This window comes from Furipterus horrens, unplaced genomic scaffold (assembly GCF_987537825.1).
Source record: "Furipterus horrens unplaced genomic scaffold, mFurHor1.1.pri manual_scaffold_10, whole genome shotgun sequence".
Classification (NCBI taxonomy): domain Eukaryota; kingdom Metazoa; phylum Chordata; class Mammalia; order Chiroptera; family Furipteridae; genus Furipterus; species Furipterus horrens.
Genome location: NW_028327180.1, coordinates 40,333,747 through 40,357,313, shown reverse-complemented (window position 1 = coordinate 40,357,313; position 23,567 = coordinate 40,333,747). Strand labels below are relative to the sequence as shown.

Below are 23,567 nucleotides of genomic sequence, written 5' to 3'. Positions count from 1 at the left end.
CAGCCCAGGGTTCTGCCCATGCAACAAGGGACCCTTCTGCCTTTAGAAGAGTTTAGGTTCTAGTGAAAGGAACAGACACTGAGTGATTAACATTCCATTTAATTTACCAACTGGGGTATATGTTGTGGAGGATGATCTTAGTCATTTCTTAGGCTGTGGGATGTAGAATGAGGTGGGAGGGCTGACCTTGGAGGGGCAAGGAGGGTTCTGGGGAAAGTGACAACTGAGCTGAGACTTGTCGTGTGGTAGTGGGTGGAAGGGGGACAGCACTTCTGGCAGAGGGCACAGTCGGGGCAAAGGCTTGCAGGGGGACTGAGCTCAGGCTGTGTGGCTGTCAGGAAAGGCTTCCTCTGGGGGCAACGGGAGCCACAGCAGTTTTTAGAAGCAGGACAGGGACCAGCAGGTGTGTGTTTGGAAGGTCAACTGTTGGCTGTGTTAGCCGGAACCTCCTCCTTCTGGAGTTCCAGGCTATGAGGGGGAGAAATTAGGTTTTCAGAGCAAATTCTAGAGCTGATGTTCAGTCCTGGTTTGGGGCTTGGCTAGAGTCCGGGGCTTTGTCCAGGTTTGGGGGCTCAGTCTGGCGTTGGAACTCAGCTGGGTGTTGGGGCTGTCTCAGTTTGGGCTGCTGTGACAGTACCAGAGACTGGGAGTGGGGGGAAGCTTATAAACAACAGACACTTATTTCGCATGGTTATGGAAACTGGAGGTCCCAAGATCAGGGTGCTAACAGATCTGGTGTCAGGTGAGAGTCCGCCTCCTGGTTCATAGACATTGTCTTCTCACTGTGTCCTCATTTGGCACAGGGGGCGCAGGAGTGCTCTGGGGCCTCTGTTATCAGGGCACTAATCCATCTTCATGCCCTAAGCACCTCCCAGAGGCCCCACCTCCTAATGCCATCACATTGAGGGGTAGGATTTCAACATGCATTGGGGGAGTGACACAAACATTCAGTCTGTAGTAGGGGCTCAGCACTTTCTTTCCACCTCATCATCACCCTAGGACCCTCCCCCATTGTCCTGCAACCCTGTCTTCCCCATCCTGTGATTCTCCTCCACTCTCCTGTGATCCTCCTTCTGCCTCCCCCATGACGGCCCCCAGACTCCCCTATTCACATCTGATGGCCCCTCTGTTGTCTCTACAGACGCTGCCTCGTCTGACGCTCGGCTCAAGGCCTCTCTGTGAGGGATTGGGGCCATTCCCCCCTCCAGGTGGAGGTCGGAGGTTGCAGGTCACTGCCAAACATGGCGCCTGCCTGGGGCCCTGGCGTGACATCTGTGATTGGTCCCGTGGGCCTCCTTGTGGTCTTGCTGGTTGGAGGCTGCGCAGCAGAAGGTAAGAGCCGGTCGCAGGGTGTGTGGGTATCTGAACACACATTTATGTGTGCGTGTGTGAACATGTGCCCTCTCCAGGGCTCCTGGTGTTGCCAAGTGGAGCCTCTGTGCTCCATGAATGTTAGAGTAAAATGCCTACTATGCACTGAGTCCGAGAGATGCAGAGGTAAATAATAATGATGGAATTAATAAAGCAATAACAGTAATGATGACAATGATGATGTCTGCTTCCCCAGCTTTAACTCTGCACCAAACCCAGTGCTGAATACAGACTTTACCTGCTTCATGTTCCTCCAGCCTGTTAAAACCCATCATACCAGTTCTGTTTACCTTCCACATTTTCCAATGAGGGAAACTGAGGCTCAGTGTAGGCAGCAAGTTACTTGAAGTCCCTCACTCCTGAGTGAGCCACGGAGTTCATTTTCCTTTGCCATAGGTAGAGATGCCACCTCCCAGGTGGCAGACACACAGGCATCCAAACCTTCCAGGCAGAGCCAGGAGAGGCTTCTTAGGAAAGAGAAGGCGTTAGCACGGGTGTCTTGTGGGTGTGTAGGAGCCGCTGGTGGAAAGGACATTCCTGGTGAGGTGTGAGCACATGGAGGCTGGTGCGGTCTGGGGACGGACGAGGCTGCATTGCTGACAGTGCGTGGAGAGGATGAGATGACTGTGGGCCCAATGCCAAGAACCACTTCACCATGCGGGGCCTAGAGGAGGCGTCACTCAGTTCCCTGGGGAGACAGGGTCAGGCCAGAGGGGAAAGAAACAGGGATCTTTGAGCAGGCTGGTTTTGCCAAATACCTGCTGTGTGACCTTGGGCTGATGACTCAGCTGACATTTTCGCCTTGATGGAATGAGACTCCTAACATTATCCCTATCCCAGCATTCTTGTCACAAGGACACATGATAGGACCCTGTGTGCTGCCTGGCACAGAGTAGGTGCATAATCCCATGTTACCACAAGCATGGTAGTTATTACTGCTGAGTGAGAACACCCAAGACCCACACACCTGCCTTGTCCGTTGGTACATTTTCTCTAACACATTCAGATCAGCCGCCACAATCTGATGGGGAAACCGAGGCACAGCCAGGTTATAGTACAGCCAGGAAGTAGCCATGCTCAGATTTGAACCAGGGCTGCCTGGCCCTGGAGCCTGAGTTCCCGACCATGGTATGGAGCTGCCTCCAGGCCAAAGGCCAGGAGTGGCTGGGCTGCGACCTGTCCAGTCACCACTTTGGGCCTGTGTCTCCCTGGGCTCTAGTCCCTCCAGTCTGAATGGTGGACTAAAGATACTAAGAATTTTTAGTTTTTAAGTCATTATTTAACACAGGGCTTCTCCCATGGGCACTGCTGACATTGAGGTCTGGTCATTCTCTGTGGGGAGGTGTCCTGGTCATTGGCAGGGGGTGGAGGGGTTGAGCACCATCCCTGGCCCCCACCTACTCGATGCCAGGAACAGCCCCAAAGTGATAACCACAGATGTCCCCAGACAAAAATGTCTCACCCCCAGTTGAATAAATGGTATATTTACTGCTTGACATCTTGCTCCTCTCATAACTGCCAACCTTGGCCATGGTGGAGCTGAGATCTTCCCTGTTTTCAGATGGGGAAACTGAGGCCAAAAAGGGGCCATTGTGATGAGGGACAGAGATCACAGACTTCTAGTCCTAGGCTCAAATCCTGGCTTGATTATGTGACATGAAAGAGACTGTTCTCATTCACATAAGCACCTACGGTGTGCCAGGCACTGGTTTAGACACAAGGGACAAAACAAACATCTCATCCCCTCTGGAGCTGCTGATCTCTTAAGGGAGAGACACTGAGTGTATTGGATGGACATGCCTGGGAGCAAGAGAGCCGAATGGGAGATGAGGGCCTGGGGAGGTCACAGTGAGCAGGAGACATCTGCGCAGACTTAAAGCAGCTGAGAAGTACACTCCGTAGTATCTGAGGGGAAAGCATCCCTAGCAGGGGGACTGAGCCTGGTTTGTTGGCTGTGTGACTGGAGCAAAGAGAGGAAGTGAGAATGGGGCAGGTTGTACAGAGCTGTGTGGGCTTGGGGAAGACTTGGGCTTTCTAAGAAGGTGGCAGCCCCAGAGGACTATGGGTAGGGGGTCGTACCTGACTCATGTGCTCACTGGCACCCTCTGGTGGCTCCTGTGGGGAGGACAGACTATTGTGGGTGACAGTGGGAGCTGAGGGACTTAACTAGGTGGGCGATGATGGGGTATGACCCAGGATGTCAGCACCTGGCATGTAGCAGGAGCTGGCTCAATGGGTGTTTCCTTCATGATGCCTTAAGTGCTATAACTGTAGGTGTTGATAGCAGTCTAGATTCAAACCCAGGCCTCCATCTTCAGGGCGGGGGCATCTCAACACCTGTGGGTGGGTCTGTTTAACAGGAGCCCTTTCATCTGGGGCCCAGCAGGGAAGCTCTGGGCACCGTGATTGGCACTGCCCAAGGAGTGGTTCAGGTCCTTGGGGAGCCATTTGGGGTAAGGCTGTGAGGCTGCACAGAGCCTGCGGGAGCTGCTGAAGTGTTCACCAGCCAGCACCAAGAGGAGTGATTTCTGCTGAAGAAATGGTTTCTAGTCCTATGGGGCCAGTCCAGGCAGAGTTGAAGGGGACAACGGGTGGGAAGGTCCATGGATCTGGCACCAGATTTTTCTCTGCAGAATCAGAAATGGAAAAAACAGCCATCAGGCCTTTCCCAGCCTTTGCACTGTTGACATCACCACTCAGTTTCTTCATCTAAGAAACGGGGGCCCTGGAGTGCTCTCAGTAGTGGAGGCCCACAGCCCTGTTTATCCAGCACGCTGTTCGCAGGGCTTGAGAGCCGGGTAGGATCGGCTAGAATCCTAGCTCTTTGCCCATCACAAGTGGGATGAACCCGGCAGTTACTCACCCTTCCTGAGCCTCAGCTTTACCACCTAGGACACGGGTGTAAGGACGGTGCTGAGCCCCACCGGGCTGAGCACAAAGGAGCGCTTGCACAAACTACGGCCATACCCTGTGCGTATTCTTGTGTCCGGGGCTCCTTTGCCAAGAAGAGGAGGGAGGGGAGAGAACGAGAGAATCCAAGCATCCACAAGGAATTTTCTAGTGGGGGCTGCAGCGGGTAGAGTTCTCCTTGGCTGCCTGGGACCCTGGGGCCATCTAGAGAGAGGCCCGGAAGGAGACCGCTGCAGGGAGGGGCCAGGAGTGAACGGGCAGCTTCACTGGGCCTGGGGTTAACGGGAGCCCTGTTTTCTCAAGGGTCACTGGACACAGAGAGGAGGTGTAAGGGGGTCCTGGGGAGTGGGGCTGCCTGTACCCACCCTGCCATGTGGCACATAGGTGTTTCAGCCCAGCAGGATCAGGGCTGTGGGGGGGGACATCCAGGCAGTGGTGGGACAAAGGGGCTCTTGACCTGGCCTGCCGTGACCTGGCTCCCGGGGGAGGTGCTGGCCCAGCTGAGGTTGGAGCTGCCAGATGAAGGGAGGAGGAAGGGATGCCAGGAGGAAGGAACAGCAAGGCTCCTGGTGTGTCTCCTTCCCCGGATTGGTGAGTGTAGGGGTGTGTCCCCAGCTCTGATAAACAGACGGCTGTGTCTCCCGCAGCTGCTCTGCCCTTCCGTCCAGAGGCTCTGAGGGAGAGTTTTCCCAGAAGTAAGATTCTTGACCTGGCCCCAGTGACTTTCCCCGTGACCTTGGCTGGGGACCCATATGGCTCCAGTCATCATTCCTGAGGTTTGTAGGAGGAGGAGCGGCAGGCAGTCAGAGCCAAGGAGGCAGGCCCAGCCCTGGGTTCAGTGTGGAGCAAAACATCTAAATCAGGCTCAAGGCCTGGAGGGCATTAAGAGCATTGGTGCCGTCTTGTGTACAGAGAGACTCAGGTTCATAATGGGTGCTCTCATTGCTGAGCTCTACAACCTTGTGCAAGGTTGTTAACCTTCCTAAATCTGTATAGTCCCATCTGTATAATGGGATTAACAGTCACTGCCTCAGAGGGATACACAGGAGTTGAATGAGGTCACACATGTCACACGTAGTGGTTCTACCGATTTTCAAGAGAGATGGCCAGTGTAGAACATGGTCATATCAGTGGGAGGCAACACCAGTCAGACCACTGAGATGGGCACTCTGTTTTGTTCAAAGTCTAGTCTGAGCCATGGATGGGATAAACTGGGACCTGTGGGCACCCAGCCTTGGAACCTGGGGCTTCCTTGAGCTTCTCAGTGCTTCTGAGCACCCAGAAGTTTCCAGCTGAACCATTGTGGCCCTCTGCTGATTTGGGGGGCTCAGACCTGGTGTTGCTATAGTTTGAATTGTTCAGCCCCTTTTCTGCCTCTCCTCAAACACCAAACTTTTACTTACTAGTTTCTCTAATCAGCTCACCTTTTTACTCAGTCCTTTTAAAAATATTTTAAATTTATCTTTAAATAGTTCTAAATATAAAAAAAAGGACCAAGATATGAAGCCTCCTTCCACCTCTATCTAGCGACATGGTTTCCGTCCCTAGCAGCAGCCATTGTTTATTTTTATTTATTGATTGATTTTGAGAGAGAGACAGACAAACATCAACTTGTTGTTCCACTTACTTATGCATTCATTGGGTGATTCTTGTATGTGCCTGATCAGGGATTTATCTCACAACCTTGGCGTATTGGGATGATGCTCTAACCAACTGAGCTACCTGGCCAGGACCAGCAGCCACTGTTCCTAAACACACACACACACACACGCACGCACGCGCGCACACACACACACACGACCAGCAGCCACTGTTCCTAAACACACACACACACGCGCGACACATATAAGCTGCCTTTCCCCCTTTTCATTTTTCTTATCACACAAACAATAGCATTCACTATTTTCTCACCCCTCACTTTTTTTCATTTCATGATATGTCTTTTTAAATTTTTTATTTACTTTTTAGAGAGAGCGGGAGGTAAGGAGAAAGAGGGGGAGAGAAACATTGATCGGCCACCTCTCACTTGCCCCCAACTGGGGAACCTGGGCTGCAAACCAGGCACGTGCCTTCATCGGGAATCAAACTGGTGACCTTTTGATTCTCAGGTCGGCACTCAATCCACTGAGCCACACCAGCCAGGGCTCACTTCGTGACAGGTTTTGCTGTTTTACCCTCTAACAGTTCATTTGAAAAGCATCCTTGTTCCTTTTTATAGCTGCATAGTATTCCACTTCATTAACAACCCAGCATTCATTTAATCATTCTCTTTTGGTTGGATATGTAGGTTATTCCCCTCAAGACCTTGTAAATGTGTTGCAGCCCTTAAATCTGATAATAAAAACCTCAGAAGTAACTGAATTCATTCTTAGGATACACTGTAGCATGACTGTGAATAAAAATCCAGTATTCCTTTGGGTAATTCAAAGGTTACTGTGAAAAGTCAATAGAAAGGAAACAATGTTATTGAACTCTGGCTGGATACTGGAGCCTGTTCTAGGTGCAGAGTTGAGGCTATCTAGAAATGTTAAAGACAAAGTAATTCCCACTTGACACTTCCTCGGAAAGACTGTATGAGACCATTGTGAGGGGCAAAGAATCCATGTGGCACAGGAGCCAGCCTGATTCAAATCCTCAGCCACTGGCTGGCTGTGTGTCTGAAGCAAGTACCTTGTCTGGTCAGTGCCTCAGTTTCCTCATGTGTGAAATGGAAATTTTGATCGCCTTGCCCCTCAGTGCTGTCAGAAGGATTAGATGTTACTAATCTGAAGTGTTACTAACCTGTTTGGTGCTTCAGTTTCCCCACATGTCTCACCAGGGGATTAGATCAGGTTATCTCCTTCTAAGTCTTTTTAGGACTCAGGACCCTTTAGGGTTTGGCTGGTTGCCACTGGGGGCCTCCAGGTGCTGAATTTGGGGTCCTAAGAATCTCAGGGGTCTCCCCTCTCACTACCCCTGTGGCACTGAGTAGGTGAGCCCACGTGAGGTTCTGTCCATGTGTGCGTGTGTGTGGCTGTTCTCTCCAGGTGGTGGTGGTATGGGGTAGGGCTGTGTAGACCCCGGGCTGCCTTGGCAGGGAGAGGGGGACATTCAATGTCAGTGTTTCTTCCCCTTCCTCCTGCTCTCTCAAGCCCTTTTGTTGGGCCCACGTGGTAACTCCATGGTCAGGCAGGGGATGGGGTGTATGTTTGCGTGGCCTTGTGAGGTCCTGGCCACGTACCTGGGCCCACTGGAGCCCCTTTTTTTCCTGCTCTATCCCCAGAGCCCCCCAGGTTCATCAAAGAACCCAAAGACCAGATTGGTGTGTCGGGAGGTGTGGCCTCCTTTGTGTGTCAGGCTACGGGCGACCCCAAGCCACGGGTGACCTGGAACAAGAAGGGAAAGAAGGTCAACTCGCAGCGCTTCGAGGTGAGTTGGGGTGAGGGGAGGCAGCCTAGGGCCAGTGGCCCCCCCCCCACCCAACCACCCCCCGACAAAGCCACAGCAGCTCAGTCACACAAGATGTCACAGAAATGTTCCCCAGATGTCACGTGGGCAGCCAGGGCCAGGCAAGCCTGGTTGGGTCCCCTCTCCAGCTGGGCCTTCTCCCACCTACTCCCTGCCATGTGGCCCCACCTGTCTGCTCAGCAAGGGCCCTGCTAGGCTGCCTTGCTCTGCCGTCTTCACGTTGCGTGGTCTTAGGTGGGGCCTGCCTTCTGTTTTATCTTCAGCTCACGCAGACTCACATCCAGCACTACTGCTTGCAGAAAGGAATCTCTACACATGCTCGGGACCAGAAGTGCATGTTTCCACACCCCACACACCCTCACATGACTGTCACACAGACTTAATGTGCATGTCACACCCACATACACATAATACTCTTACTTGTACATACCCAGGCCCAGTTTTCTGCCTCCAGGGCATACACCTGGGACAGGGTGTGTACAGACCCCCAGTTCCTCTCCCTGGATCCCTGGGACCCCAGCCTTGCCTTGACCTTTCTCCCCTGCCCACGGCAGACAATCGAGTTTGATGGGAGTGCAGGGGCCGTGCTGAGGATCCAGCCGCTGCGGACACCCCGGGATGAGAACGTGTACGAGTGCGTGGCCCAGAACTCAGTTGGGGAGATCACAGTTCATGCCAAGCTCACTGTCCTCCGAGGTATTGGGCTCCCCAGTGTGGGTGGGGGAGGAACTGGATCTGAGGCTTTGGGGACAAATGCTAAAGGCATCTGTGAAAGTCTTGCTTTGGATTTTCTCTTTGGGAGACCTTGATCTCCCTTCTCTGGCCTCTAATGCCACTGAGCCCAGAGCCTACTGATAGGATTTAGTAAGCCTTTGCAGCAAAGAGGAGTGTTAAGAGATTAGAGTCATCCTCAATTTTTTATCTTAATCATGCTCTTCTGATTACAAGAGACTGACTGAACCCAAACTGGTTCAAGTAAGAAAGAGAATTTATTGGTTCATGTAATTAAATAGTAAGCAGGGAACCAGCTTCAGGTTCAGCTCAATCCAGGAATTCATATAGTGTTCTCAGAGCTCACTCTCTGCCCCTGGGCTCATTTTTTTCCACATCAACTCTATCTTCGGTGGGATGCCTCCCATTAACTCCAGGCTTCCAAGCCCCCAGCCGAAAGGGAGGACCACATAACCCAGGGCTGATGCACATTGGCCTGGCTTGACCATGCCTGAGCCATTTACTATGGCTGGGGGAACAGTCAGGATTCTGACTACCAGAGCTTTCCCTGGAGTCTGGGATGTGTCAGCCACTTAGCGTCAGTAAAGCATGGTTTCCCCAAAAGTATTGAGGAGGAACAGATGCTGGACAGGCAGAAACAGCTGCCCCCCACATCCCCATACATTCACACACATATTTGGGGAACACTGCTTCACTAGGCTGCTTGCTGGTCTCTTTCAGGTGCTTCCTCATTATAAAACAGCAGCATTCCCACAAATTCCCACCCAGCTGCGCTCTACCGCCTTCTCTATTGCAAGGTGGTTTTATAGCCCGAGTGCCTGCAACTTGAGTTCAGATCCTGGTGTTGCCACTCTTAAGCTGTCTGACATTGGACATGTTAATGAAACTCTCTGAGCTGCAGTTTCCTCACCTCTAGAGTGGGATAATGATACTCAACACAAGGGGTGGTTTCATGAATCACATGAGTGGATGATGCAAGTGGGAGGCTTGCACAGTGCTATACAGGGATGGAGCACATGGTCCAGTCTCTCTGTCTGTTATGATTATTATTGTCAGTGTTGTTATTCTGGCTTGAACAAGACAGCATGGCCACCAGCCATTCTGCAGCTGTCAGGTGGGTGGGTTGCTCCTGTCACCTACAGGGATACCCTGACCCTCTCTATTCTATAAGTATGAGCAACAGTGCAGTTAGGTGGGAGGTGGCCCATATGTGGCTCTGTGGTGGTGTTCTAATAGTGTCCTCCAGGGCAGCAGAGCTGTGGTCAGCTAGGAGCCCTGGGAAGAGGCATCACATTGGCCCCAGGGGGCTTTGTCCCAGACCCTGGTGTGTGACCTCTCACTCAGAAAGCTCTGCTGTGACCATCTAGAAATTCTTAATGATTATTTAACTAGAGGCCCCGTCATTTCATTTTACATGGGTCCTGGAGCCCATCTTGCAGGGGTTGGAGGGAGCAGGGAGGTGCAGGGAAGAGTCCGAAGCCTGGCCTGCCTTGCCCCTTCCCAGCAGGTATTTTTGCCCTGACCTTTCCTGGGCACAGATGGAACAGCCTGCCTTCCCTTGCCCAGTGCCATCCTCCATGGTAAGGGCTCAGAGAGTTAAAAGAACAAGCTGTGAATCTATTATATTAAATGCCCTGGGTGTCTGGGAAAGCTACATGTCTGCTCCCTGCCCCCTGTCAAGGCCTCCTTGGCAACTCTCTGTGCTCCAGCTTCTGGAAGGACGCGGTACTTTGGCTGGGCACCCAGCCCAGGGTGTTTGACCCGGGAACGCCTAGCCTCCCCAGCTCCGGGTCCTGAGCCCCAATCCCTGCCCCTGGCTCAGTGAGGGAGGTCTGAGCTGCTGGGCCCAGCATTTCCTACTTCTCCCTCCCTTCCCTACCATCTGATTGTGGACTCTGCTCACGCCTCCCACGTCGTTGTTTTAATTAAACTCTGAGGAATAGGGCACAATGTGGTACGCGATGAACATTTTTGTTTAATTAGGAGCTCACAGTAACGTCAGGCAGCCGCGGCCTCCCCCAGCACCCACGTGCCTGCTCCCACCCTGGCTGGGTGCCACCCACATGTGCTTGTGGGGATCCCAGCAGAGCTGCATACACATGGGAAGTGCACACATGTGGGACATGTGTCGGGTGGGGGCTGCATGCATGGGAAACAGGAGCATGGAGGATTGTAGGGAGACCCAGCCTCCATCTAGCATGCACATGCCAGCCCTAAACATCAAGAACAGAGGCCCAATTGTTTTGGCCTTAACCTCTTGTGAATGTCATCAGTACTAATGAGAACCACCTCAGATAGGGTCCTGCTGCCCGCTCAGACCCCGAAAGGTCCAGGCCCAGTTTGAGGATTCTGCAGCTGCCATCCCAGCCTCCTCCCAGTGCAGCCGGGCCTCGGTGCCAATCTCAGCCTTGCCGTGTTCTGGCTGTATGAGCTGGGGCAGGTGTGTGTGTCTGTCTGAGCCTCAGGTTCCCCCTCTGAAATAAGCCCCCTGAGGAGGGCACAGGCTAGTACATAGCATTCAGGCCTTGGGACTGGGGCCCTTTGCCCTCCATGCGGCAACCCCTGTGTGGGCCACAATCACAGCCCTCTCATTCCACTGGGGAAATAAGGTGCTTTGGCTCCTGCCCAGGGCGGCCAATCCCCCAGATCTGCCCTGGAGGGGTGGCCATGTGATAATTGGGCCTCTGCCTGTTTTTCCCATCTCTGTCCTCAGAGGACCAGCTGCCCCCTGGTTTCCCCAACATTGACATGGGCCCCCAGCTGAAGGTGGTGGAGCGGACGCGGACAGCTACGATGCTATGTGCTGCCAGTGGCAACCCTGACCCTGAGATCACCTGGTTCAAGGACTTCCTGCCCGTGGACCCCAGTGCCAGCAACGGGCGCATCAAGCAGCTGAGATCAGGTGAGCCCAGGTGGGCAAATGGGAGCCACAGAGGGCAGCTGGGGGTGGGCAGCATCTCCAGGGCCCAAGCCCTGTGTACTAATGGGAGACAGAAAGCAGCGATGATGGGCAGCTGCAGAGGGCATTGATGATGGGGAGAGTGTCTTCAGAGCTGAAACAGTGGGGATATGGATACGATGGGGGTGATGGAGAGCTGTGGTAGATGGTAGGGGAGAGTTTTCCAGTGCCTGAGTGGGCACAATGATGGGGAGCTATGGAGGCTCCAGGGGTACAGTGTCTCTCATATCCAGCAGTGGGTTCTCAACAAGGCATAGGTAGTTCCAGGTGATGAAAAGCCACAGAGGATGGTGGCTATCTACAGTGCCCCAGCAGTGGGGACACAAAGGAGGACAGGCAGCCAGAGGTGATGGGGAGCCATGGTGGGTGGTGAGGGGAGGCCATCTTCAATGCCTAACCACTGGGTATATAATGGGGCACAATCAAGGTAATGGAGAGCCATGGAAGGTGGTATAGGGAGAGAATCTTCTATACTAAAGTGGTAGACATCTGCAGAGGAGATAACCATAGACAGATAAGGTATGGGGAGCCATAGAGAACTGCAGGGATAGAGTGTCTCCAAGACTGAAGCAGCTGAGGAAGTTATGGGGCAAAGACAGGCAGCCTAGCCTGTTTGTCTAGGCCCTGGCTGGGCTAGGGGACCTTGGGATGGAGTACAATGACTTGGTCACCTCAGGGCCGGGTGGTTCCACAGTTGTGTCTCAGCATAGCTCCCATGTACCCCATCTGTGAGTCCCATGTGTCTGGGGGGTGCTGTGTGTATATTGTGTTTGTGTGCGCACACACACACACCTCCGCTTCACTATATGTCCATATGTGTGTGTCTGGGCTCCCTGTGTTAGTCTGATCTGTGGGCACACACAGGCCATGTCATTGGCATGTGGGTTCACCTTCTTCCCCAGGGCAGAGCTGGTCTATGCACATGTCAGCCACATGTATACACACGTTACAGTCCCTTCCGTGCACCTGTATCCTGGGCAGGCCCCCCACGTGCACATGTCTCAGGCCATAGGCCCCTAGTCCTCGTGCAGACACATGGTAGGGTTGTGGCCATGTGCACTCATGCGTGTTTCAGTCCATTGTGAGTACACACGTTGGAGTGCATCTCTTTTTGCTTCCTCTCTCCCTCTCCTCCGAGGACTCGGCCTTGGAGCCACTCGTGCCTGAAGGCCTCCAGTCGCCCTCAGTGCCCCTTACTCACTGCCCAGCTGCATCTTCCCAGGAGCCTGCCTGCCTGTCCTCGCTTTCTGCTCCCCTCCCCGGGGAAGACCTAAGCTCTGAAAAAGGGCAGACATTAAGCTCGGAATTTCTGCGCTGGGGACAGAGATAGACTGGCCCCTCCCAACCTGTCTGGGGATACCTGCAGCTTTGGGGGTTCAGCTGGGGGAATGATGGCAACCTTGGGAATCCAGTTGCTTCCCCATTAGCTTCCACCATCATCTCCCCAATATAGTGAAATCACTAAGAGCTCATGCCTCAGGGCCTGATGACCTGGGCCAAATGTCAGCTGTGTCCTAGGAGCAGGTCCTCTCTGGGTCTCAGCATCCTTATAAAATGTGCCTACTCCCCGACGTTATTGTGAGAGACCCAGCACAGAATGCCTGGCAAGGAATAGGTGCTCAGTGAACATAAGGTGCTTTATTAATCATAATAAATCTGATTATTCTGACTTCCGTCTCCCTATCCTGCTCTTGTGAGTATACAGGCTTCTGCATAACCACCTGTTAATGATCCTGTTCTCTTTTTCTTGTCCCTCTGTTGTAAACGTTCAGAAACCTTTGGTAAGTCTCATTTCTTCACCATGTCAGCAACTAACGTTCCCCCTTCGTTCCCTTGCCCCTTTTCCCCAGACTAACAGCCACCGTGACAATAACTGTGACCCACTCTACGTGGCATGTTTACTAACTCAGTCTTCTCCACCAGCACTCCCCACCAGCTACTGGGTATTTCCCAGCCAGGCACCAGGGAGCTACAGAGAGAAGACCCCAAAAGGAAAAGAGGAAAAAAGGCAAGGCCACACAGGCTCATTCCGACCCCAGAATGGAGGCTGAGGGGAAATCAGGGGCATCCTGGAGCTTTGCGTAGAACAGTTCACCTGCCCCATGCTGGGCCTTCACACTGCTAGAAAATGATGAAATTACAGAAGTTTGAGGGCTGGGGCTGAGATGAGAGGGAAGTTTTCTAGCTGGGCTGGTACTGGGCTCGACTCATTCTCTTTTCCCAGCATCTAACCTGAATTCCCTGAAACCAGCTGCTGGACTAATTCTTACTAAGATGAGAATGATGGATAGTGGCCCATGATTATTTCTTATCTTCCTTGGGGCACATCCTTTTCCTCTCAATATAGTGGCCATGTGCTATTTGGCCATCTCGGGGAGAAGTCCTATTGTCTAGCCTCTAGCTTCTACCATCATAATCTGCATGTAGTGAAACATCCCAAAGCAGGGGCTGACCTGGTTTCTCAACTGCCCTGGATTCTAGTTCTCCATGTTGCAGCCTTAGGCAAATTCCCATTTCCTTTGTGTAAAGAGGAGAGAGTGGCCTTGTCAGGTTGAGGATTTTGTAAGAGGTAATATGGGGGTCCCCAAAAATTCAGGCAAGAGGGTCCCCAACCTGATAGGCTAGATAGCTGGGTTCAAGGCCTGCCCTGCCTTTGACTCAGTGTGACAGTTCCCTTTGCCCGTTTGTAAGATGGGCCTGGGCCATGAAAAGGACCTGTTTTTTTCATCCTTGACAGCATCTCTGCCCTGGCCTTGGGGTCCCCTTGTCCTCCCCAGGGTTATCAGCTGTCATCAGCAGGGTGGGGGAGGGGAGAGAGATCCCCTAAGAAGGTGAGCTGAGGGTGTGACACTCCAGTCCAGGACCTCCTTTTTCCTGTCTGACTGAGTTGTCCCTGTCCCCAGTACCCAGGTGGACACACAGATAACCCTTATTTCCTCTTTTCCTTTCAGAAGTAATGGAAGCTGCAGGGCCCTTCCTCTGCCCTAGATCCCCTTTCACTGCCCTCCCCTGTCTTTCCTACTTGGCCTGTCTGTAATACCTTCCCTTTGCTTTTTAATGCCCGACCCTGGGGCACTAACCGGTCTCCCACTGTCTCTAACAAGATTCCTGAGATCCCTACTGCTCCCTGTCCTTCCCGAGAAGGAGAGAGGGGAGGGAGGTCCTGGACCTCCCTCCCTCAGCCCAGAAGGAAGGCAGCCAACAGGGCCAGGCCAGGCCATAGACCCTCCTGGGCATAGTGATGCCCCTCCTTCCCCAGGAGATTGCTGCCTAGCCTAAGGGAAGCCCTCCTGATTGACAAGCCCTCAAACCCACCCTGCTCCTGGAAGCCTTGCCTCCTCTTTCTCAGCAAGGTCTGCAGGGTCCTTAGACCTAGCTGGCTTGGCTCCACCGAGGTCAGAGCAGACAGGCCTGACTCAGGGCCCGGCCTGGCCTCCCTGGGGCCCCTGGCCCCCAGGACTGCCTTCTGTCATTCACCTGACTCTCTCTGCTTCCCTTACAGAAAGCACTCCGATTCGAGGTAAGAGGCTCTTTACCCACCCACCCACCCACCCACTCAAGCTCTCTCGCTGCCCTCCCAGCCCCCTAGGCTCCATGAGGGGCTGTCTCAGGCCCCCCTCCACATGTCTCCTCCTCACCACCTGCGCAGGGTTCGTCCATTCTCTGTGTCTGTGTTGCTGTCTGTGGTTTGGGGGCTGAGTCTGGCCTCAGTGGCTCCTCAGGCTACCTGGCTACAGGCAGAGGGCTGTCTCCTGCTCAGGGAGGGGCAGCGCCTCCCATGCCCATCCAGAGTGCTGGAAGCCAGGTTTGTGAGCGTTGGTCTGTATGCAGCCCTCGTCCATCTCCAGCCTCGTTTTCCCATCAGTAAAATGAGCGTGCAGAAGGGGTCTTCCAGCTCTGAAGCTTTGGTCCAGGGTGGGTTCCAGCCTGAATGAGCAGGGAGACAGGCAGTCTCAAAGGCCAGAACTGGCTTAGCCTCTGGGCACTGGCCCGGAGAATAGACTAGAATAGACCTGAGTAGGAGACTCAAGAAAGAGTCAATGTCTAATCCTGGCATTACCACAAAATGCAGTGTGATTTAGAGCAGCCTCTCTGCCCTCGCTGGGCCTCCATAGTAATACCTGCCTTCCTGCTTCCCTAGAGCCTTGAGTTCTGGGAAGAGTAGCAATGTGATATGGGGACAGGCCCTCATCCACCTCCCAAATGAAGTGTCCCAGTGTCACTCCCAAGGGACAACCACAAACAAAGCTAGGAGGAGGGTCTCTTTGGGAGCTTGGACTGGATATCTGGACTCTTGGTGCCAGGGACTCTGGCTGAAGCGTGTGATTCTAACACACCTGGAGATACTCACCTTTATTTACAGGTCAGCAGGCACTTGGGTCCTGGCCTGTGATTCAGACAGACTTAGAGAGGTTCACTCCTCTTTACATACTTGTGAAAATGAGGCTTGGCCCTAGCTTTTGGTTTCAGGTGTTCTTTGGTTTTATTTATTCATGGGCGCTCTAGTGCTTGATCGAGGCCTGTGCTTTCAGATATTTTTTAGAAGTTTCACTCATTCTTCTATGTTCACATAAACTGAAGTCTGCTTTGGGCCTGTGATTTCTAATGTGCTGTGGGGAAATAAGCCCTGTTTTTATATTCCTCACGGGCACTGAGGTCTGTGATTTGGACCAGTGCTTTTAAATATACTTGAGAAAATTAGCCTCCTCTTTAAATTTTTATTCATATGTGGCCAACAAATTCTTTGATTCAGGCTTGTGATTTCAAACATACTTGATATATATCAGTCTCAATGTCCTTTACTTTAGCTGTCTTCAGGGGTAACCGGTCCTGAAACTTGGTTCAAACACCCTTGAAGAACTACAGCCCTGCCCGTGTTGACTTATGGGCATTGCTGGCTTTGGGGTCCATGATTCCAAACACACTGAGGAACCCAGACTCATGTTTATTACCCATGGGCACTGGGTAAAACCAGCAAAGCACCCATCAGCTCCCTGAGGTCGCACATCACTTAGGGTGGCCCGTCAGGCCCCAGGGTCTCTGGAATGACTGCCATGGGTTATAACTGCTAACCCCATCATCTTTCTCCTTTGCCTGGGCAGTATCACTCAGTGCTTTTGTAAACACATCTTCATGGTACATGCTCCCCCCGGCTCGTAGTTCACCTCAGTAGCCATTTATGAAGCCCCTGCCCCATGACCAGCTTCTTTTACAGGGACAGTGGATGATTTCTGGGGAATGTGGTCTGTCCAGGGCTAGACTTAGGGTGGGGGAGACGAGCCAGGGAGGCTCCGGCCCAGCCTGCGCTTCTGGGCTAACTCGACTCTTTCGTCTGCCTCTGCGGCCCAGCCAGAGTAAGAGATGGGCCAGATGGGACTCTGTGACAGCCCTTCCAGCCCAGCCCTGGGCCTCGCTTGACTGGCTAAACTTTCTCCCTTCTCCCCTACAGGGGCTCTGCAAATTGAGAGCAGCGAGGAGACCGACCAGGGCAAATATGAGTGTGTGGCCACCAACAGCGCCGGTGTGCGCTACTCCTCCCCTGCCAACCTCTACGTGCGAGGTAGGGAACGCCGCATCCAGGTCGGAGGCAGGGACCCGCCCCATCCTGTCCCCCTTCCTCCTTGGGCTCACAGCCTCCGGGCTCCCCTGTCCCCTGCAGACCTGAGCAGGAGGGCCTCCCTGCCCAGTCGTGGCGGGACCTTGGGCCAGGCGGCATCCCTCTCCAGATCTCAGTTTCCTTGTCTATAAAATGGGGACAGCATAAGCCCCCACCCCTGTGCCTTGTGATGGACGCCCAGGTGGGATTCAGGTCTTGTGGGGGGGCGGCAGGAGGGAACAGGGCAGGGCCGGGGGAGGGCTTCGGTCTTGAGCCTACAGGGCCGGGGGAGTCTGCAGGCCTCTGCCCCACCCGCCCGCCCGAGTCAGCTTCTTCTGTGGTGTGTCGTGCGTGCCTCCCCTTGTCATGTGCTCGCTTCGCTTCTCCAAAATCCGTGGCCTCGTAGCTCGCCTCACCGTCCCCCCTCCAGCACCCTACATCTAAGAGCTGGGGAAGGGTCTTCAAGGGTGCCCCTGTCCCTACTGGCCCTGCACCCTCAGCTTTCCCAGAGCCCTGTGTGCTCTCTCCACATCACCCTTGGAAAGGACTCATGTAGGCCCAAGCGAGCCCAGGGCCTTGTGCTCTCTCAGGGCAGCCACACTTGTCCCACCCAGAGGCTTGGACTCATTGCCCCAGCCCCCATTCCACTCAAGGAAGTCCAGGAAGCATCTGCACACACTTCTTTTTGGGTGCCTCAGTGTCCCTTCAAAGGTCCTGGGGGCTTCACCTGCCCCTAGATGTGTCTGTCGACCCCCTTACCCCTGTATTGGTTCTCTTCGGTTCTTTTAGAGATTTTAATCTGCCACCTCCTCCACTATTTTTGTTCCTCTATCTCCCACCTCCCAATGGATGTTTCTGATCAGATTCATGGTAGAAACAGCTTCTACCTGCCAGGAAATGGGCCTGTTCAAACCCCAGAGCTGTCCAGTTGGCTCTGTACACTTGACCCCATCATGATCCATCTCCAGGCCTCAGTCTCTCCCATTCAACATAACAAGACCCTGCCATTCTCCACCTGGGAAACTGGGCGGCTCCTCCCTTGCCCACAGCCCCACCAAGCACAGCCCCACTGGCCCTGAAGCAGCTCCGTGGTTCTGCACCTTGGGTTTTGCATCTGGTCTCTGAGGAGGAGGCTGCATGGAGGAAGGGGATGGGGATGCGGGTGGGCAGGCGGGCAGGGGACACACATTTGATCTGCTGCCACGGCCCCACTGGTGAGTTATAGTGCGTCCATGACTCCAGCTGACTGGTCTTCATCTAACCTGCTTATTTTTCTGCAAACACCTGGGATGGGAATGTATAAGTCCAGCAGAGCTCAAGGAGAGTGTGGGCAGCAGGAATGGGGCAGGGTGGGGGTGGGGCCTCAATCAAGGGTATGACAAGGGAGGGGGTCCTCTGTGTCCTCAGCCCCACAGAGGGGCGGTCCCTGGCATGTGCCTCCTTCCTTTGGGGGGGGATCCAGCCTCCCAATCTTTGCCTGGGTCTCAGATGCTCCAAAATTGAATTTAAGAAAAGAATTGTAGAAGACAAATGTAGATCTTATTTGTTAAGGAAGATGTGGAGGAAAGGGAAAAGGTCATTGCTGTTCTTTTCTATTTTTTAATTTTAATTTTCTTTTTGGTTTAAAGAAAAAAAACAACAACAAACTATTGCAGCTTTTAGCCTTGGGAAGTCCTCTTTTTACTCTCTGTATCTCCCCTATTTTTTCTCTTCTCCCCATGTCATTGTGTTCTGCATCAAATCCCCTTTACATCCCTCAGAGCTTCGAGAAGGTTGGTGTGTTTTTTTCCTTTTTACTTTCTTTACCCACATTTTTACATTCTGAAAGTGACATGCACACACACGAAATTCACACAGACACACACACAGATACACACAGACATGCACATGGAAAATGATAGAAAAATGAACTAAAAAAGTAAAAACAACGGAATATAAATAATAAGTGCAAAGCAAACTAAACAAAACAAAAAAACCACCAAGCGAGAGCAAAAACCCAGAAAGACACGAAAATCTCAGCCGTGCCCAGCCCGGCCTAGGGCAGGCCGCACACATGCGATGCTTGCATTGTGGTCACCTCTATGCATCCGTTGGTAATGTTGTTGCTAAGTTTTTTGCACTCCTCGTCGTCATGGTAACTTGGGCCTGATGCATGCTGGGAGAATGTAAAAATTTCTCTGCATGCCACTCTTGTCAGTTCAGTTTGGTGAATTCTCAGCGCCTTCTGTTGGAGTGTTTTTCGTCTTCTGTTCCGTTTTCCTCTTGGTTTTCTTCATTTTCCTTTCTTGATTCCTTTTATTTAATTATAAGGGATTTCCTTTGGTTTTGTTTCATTTTAGGGGGGGAAAAACCGATCTGTTCGTTATTTTTTCCCTCTCCCATCCCCTTCACCCAGCCCTCTTCTCCTCCAAAACGTTTTGTCTTTAGTTCTGTCTTGTGTTTCCGTGCTATTTGGTTTCGGTTTCTTGGGCTGCGCTGTTCTGTGGTTGTTCTCCAAACGCATTGTGATTTAAAAGCCAGTGTTCCTGTCCCAACTACTATCTGGGAGGGCGGAAGGGGTCCCACAGCTGGGATGCTGGGGCAGAAAGTGACCACTGGGCAAGTGAGGGGACATAGACAGGTATGGGAAGTGGTCATAGCCTGGGTGGGGTGTGTTTGGCGATCAGCCCAATTTGCTTGACCTCACTGGCCAGCCCCCTTTTACTAGCCCTGTTGGGCAGCAACATTGGAAGGGGACTTAAGCAAGCACCTTCCCATTATTCTGCCTCAGCATGAGACCACCTCCCACCCTCCCAAACTACCCAGCTGTGAATGGGCGGTCGCACTTTGAGTTCTTGTCCAATACAGTGACAAGTCCAAATGTGGGAAATGGCCACCTTAAACTGGATCATCCTCCCAAAATGATGTATGCTTGGCTCATAGGCAGCACTCAGAACGGCAGCTGGTTTGATGACTTTGTGGGTCCTGGCTGGGCACAAATATGGAACTGCCCACCAGAAAATGCAGCGCGGCTGACTTTAGAAGAAATACTTAGCAGGTCATCCTGCCCTTTAGTGTTACGCTTTCACCTCCCAGGTGATGTTGGCTGATTCCCCCACCCCTTTGCAGGCTCCGGGTCTAGTCACAGGTGTCTTTTGTCCAGCAGTACAGCACGGTCACTTTCTGAGTACCTGAGCATTGGAACTGTGGAGTTCTGGAGAAAACCCAGGGGAACTTTGGATATAGCCTCTCCCCCTCCTCCCTCTGCCACCCCGATTCTCTCTGCCTCTCTCTCTCTCAGCCTTCTTTCTCTCTGTCTCTCTCACTCTTGCAAACCTTCAGAGATGCACGCTTCCATCATTTGCTCCCTCCCTTGAGTAAATGAAAGCCCTTGAGAGTTCCACTCCCTCCCACAAACCAGTCTCCAGTAAAGTCCATTTAGATTTCTAATCCCCAGCCCCCAGTCGCTACCCAATATCATGATAATTAAGGACAGAAGTCAGCCTCTTTGGGGGTCACCTTTCCCCCCACCCTTGTCCCTTATTTACCTTCTCGCTGAACTCCCAATTATTAAGTCTAGGGTCAAGTTGGCAAGAGGAATGTAGATGCAAGAAGATGAGATATATTTCTCTTATTTCCTTTTTAATCCAGTGTGAGAGCTGGTGGGTTGACCCTCAAGGAAGTCCCAAAAGATGGAAGAGAAGGGTCTCCCAGCCCCTCTACCAAAGTTGGGCCGCAGTGAATTGAGCTGAGAGTCTATGAAGACCACTTGGATTTGGGGGGCAGGATCGCCTAGTGGTGAGAGCAAAGACTGCTCTAGCAGGCCAGGCTTCAAACCCTGCTCTGCTTCTCCTTGGCTGTGTGGCTTTGGGCCACTCACCATTTCCTCATATAAACAATATGGATCATTAATATGCCCAGCTTACAGGGTAGTTGGGAGGATTCCATGATGCTAATTAATGCTCCTCAAGTGCCCTGTGTAGTGCGTGGTACCAAAAAAACAAAAATTGCTAGTGGGGTAGCTGTATTATAGAACAGGGAAGTAGAGTTGAAGCAAATGATCTGGACAAGTCACTTTCCTTCTTTGGGGACCTCAGTTTACCTGTTATATATTTCACAGATCCACTGTTTGAATAATAAGACTTATGGGAAATTGCTTTGAAAAGAAGGGCAGAAGCTAACTCATTTGCTTAGATCTTATTTTTTGCTAGTGCTTTTCTGAGGCTATTCCATGATCTCATCTTCTCCTGGCTCTAAACCCATTCCTGTGAGATCGGTGGCCTCCCAGAGCCATGCCTCTCGTCTGACTCCCTGCCACTCCCCCAGGCAGTTCTGTGGCCACAGTATCAGAAGGGAGCAAAAAAGGCCCAGCCTGGCTGCCAGGTTACCCTTGCAGATAAGTGCCAGCGCGCCAGAAGAGATGGGCCACCTGGCATGTTCTCCCTGGGAGCTACACACATTTACACTGTTGCCAGAGCAGCCAGTCCTGGGAGTTAATTGCAAGGAATTTCCACCCCAAATTTAACTCTTCTTCAACTCATAATCTTCAGTTTTGCTGATCCTGGGTTGTTCAGGATGCAGAATATTCAGACTTGCCGGTCTCCTCTTGACCTTTATCTCTGAGATCCAAAGGGGCAAAGTCAAAACCAAGTTCATTTTTTTCATGCACCTGGCAGCTACACTCCCAGAACTCCCCTGGGGAAGATGATCAGGTTACATGCTCCCTGGATGTTAATGTTCTTTTTTGTCTCTAAAACCATAAGCCTTTTAGGTGTGTTAGTGGCCATAGATGGTGTCTTTATCACGTGGCCTAGCAACGTAGCATCATTGAACCAAATGCACAGGACCCAGTTAAGTGGTGTGCCACACACCTATGTTGTGGGAACGTGCAGGGAGAACTCAGAGTGAGCTGGAGACATGGGGAAGGACTGGCCACCTTTAAGGGGCTTAAGATGTCATCAGAGTTTCAGAGGAGGCCACGTGGGGCTGGGATAATTTAATGCCCAGTCTTGAACGCTAAACTAAGAAACTGAGACTCAGTACCCACCCCCAGTGGGAGATGTAGACTGACGCAATTTCCAGGTGTTCTTCATAACCCTTGATCAGAAACCTGTCCCCCAGTCTTTTCAGAGCAATTTGTAGCATGGAATTTTATGAGACAGATTGTTTTTAAAATTAAATTTCTAGCACTGAAACCACGTAATTAGTAGATAGGACTTATAAATGCTCCCTTTACTTCCTGGCCCCTCAGAACAGGGGTAGATGAAGATATTTGGGCCTGGAGCCACTCTCACCTCCTATTCCCCTGGAAAGACTTCCCCTGGGATGTGTTGGCAAGCTCCCCAGTTCTGCTGATTATACTTAGCCACGCCACCCTCAAGGCCCCTGACTTGACCCTAGGGGTAGATGATGGCAGATCAGGACCCAGCCCTTCTCCTCATCCCACCCTCATCCCAAGGGGAGAGGGGGCTCCGGGGTGGGGAGGCAGGCTTTCCGTGGTTTGGGCATGGTGGGGGCGGGGAGGGAGGCGTTCCGCAGGAACACTGAGCTCTAGATCTCTCTCGCCTGCTGCCTGCCTCACACTCTCTGCATTGCTGTTTCCTCTGTTTTTGGTGGGGGGTTGGTGGTGAGGGGAACATTAGATTACACCTTGTCATTTGAAAAGCCCCGCATCTCCAGCTGCAGCAGAGGGGGCAAGGGGAGTCAGTTGATTGGCAAGAAGTCATCCCATTTTCCAAAAATAAATTAATTAATTAATAAAAAGAAAGTGGGGAGAGAGTGGGGAAAGAAAAAAGAAAGAAAGAAAAAAGGAAGAAAGAAAGAAAAGAGAAAAGAAAAGAAAAGAAGCAAAATGTCCAGCTCAAAATGTCAACTTGCCAAGGCCTCTGGTCTGCCTGTGGGCCATGGGTCCAGCCAGGTCCCTCCAGGCCTTGCATGCTATCCCGATGGCGGAGGGAGCTGGTGGTGGGAGGAGGGGGGCAAGATGGTGGTTGGGGGAAGAAGATACACAAGGCAGGCCGGTGGGAGTGGTACCTACCCTCCCTGGGTTATAGGCTGGGGTTCAATGGTGGAGCTGAGAAACTGGATTTGAAATTAGGCCTCGGACCCTCCTCCCTTCCTGACAGGTGTAATCTAAGCTTAAACCTGTGGAGGCTGCAGAACTTCTTGGCATCTCTCCCCTGCCCTCCTCACCGTCATCCTCATTTTGGAGTCCAGAGGAGCATCCAATAGCTTCTCTCACCCCAAAATGCCCACCAGAGCCCCACGCCCCTACCCCCTCGGAGCTGCGGCTTGCTGAATCATTGAGATGTCTGACACTGTCGAGTTCCCTACCTAGTGCTTCAACCAGATCACCTCACTTTTGAGTTTCCCCCTCACCCTTTCCCACCCTTCTCCCCTGAACCCCACTTTTGGTTTTCGAGTTTATGCCTCTTCCTGTTTGGGGGAGGGGTCGTCTCCCGGTTGCTTTGACGGCTTTTGAGTTGTTTTTCCATGTGAATCGGGGTTTGAAGCGACCCACCCCCATCCCAAACCCGTCACCCCCCACCGCCCACCTTCCTGACCCTCTCACCC

At 52.4% G+C, this 23,567-nt stretch overlaps 1 protein-coding gene across 3 annotated transcripts in view; it reads left to right on the top strand.

Annotated features, from left to right (window-relative positions):
• Positions 1-1,160: 1,160 nt before the first annotated feature.
• PTPRS (protein tyrosine phosphatase receptor type S) overlaps positions 1,161-23,567 on the top strand; it is a 59,572-nt gene continuing 37,165 nt past the window's right edge. For 2 of the 3 annotated variants that reach the window (XM_090289419.1, XM_090289418.1), the window contains exons 1-5: positions 1,161-1,332; positions 7,544-7,689; positions 8,283-8,424; positions 11,174-11,362; positions 16,869-16,979. In XM_090289419.1, the coding sequence (XP_090145545.1) occupies positions 1,242-1,332; positions 7,544-7,689; positions 8,283-8,424; positions 11,174-11,362; positions 16,869-16,979 (679 nt within the window). In that variant the 5' untranslated portion in view covers positions 1,161-1,241. The remainder of the gene's footprint in view (positions 1,333-7,543; positions 7,690-8,282; positions 8,425-11,173; positions 11,363-16,868; positions 16,980-23,567) is intronic. The other variant, XM_090289420.1, reaches the window with a different exon arrangement.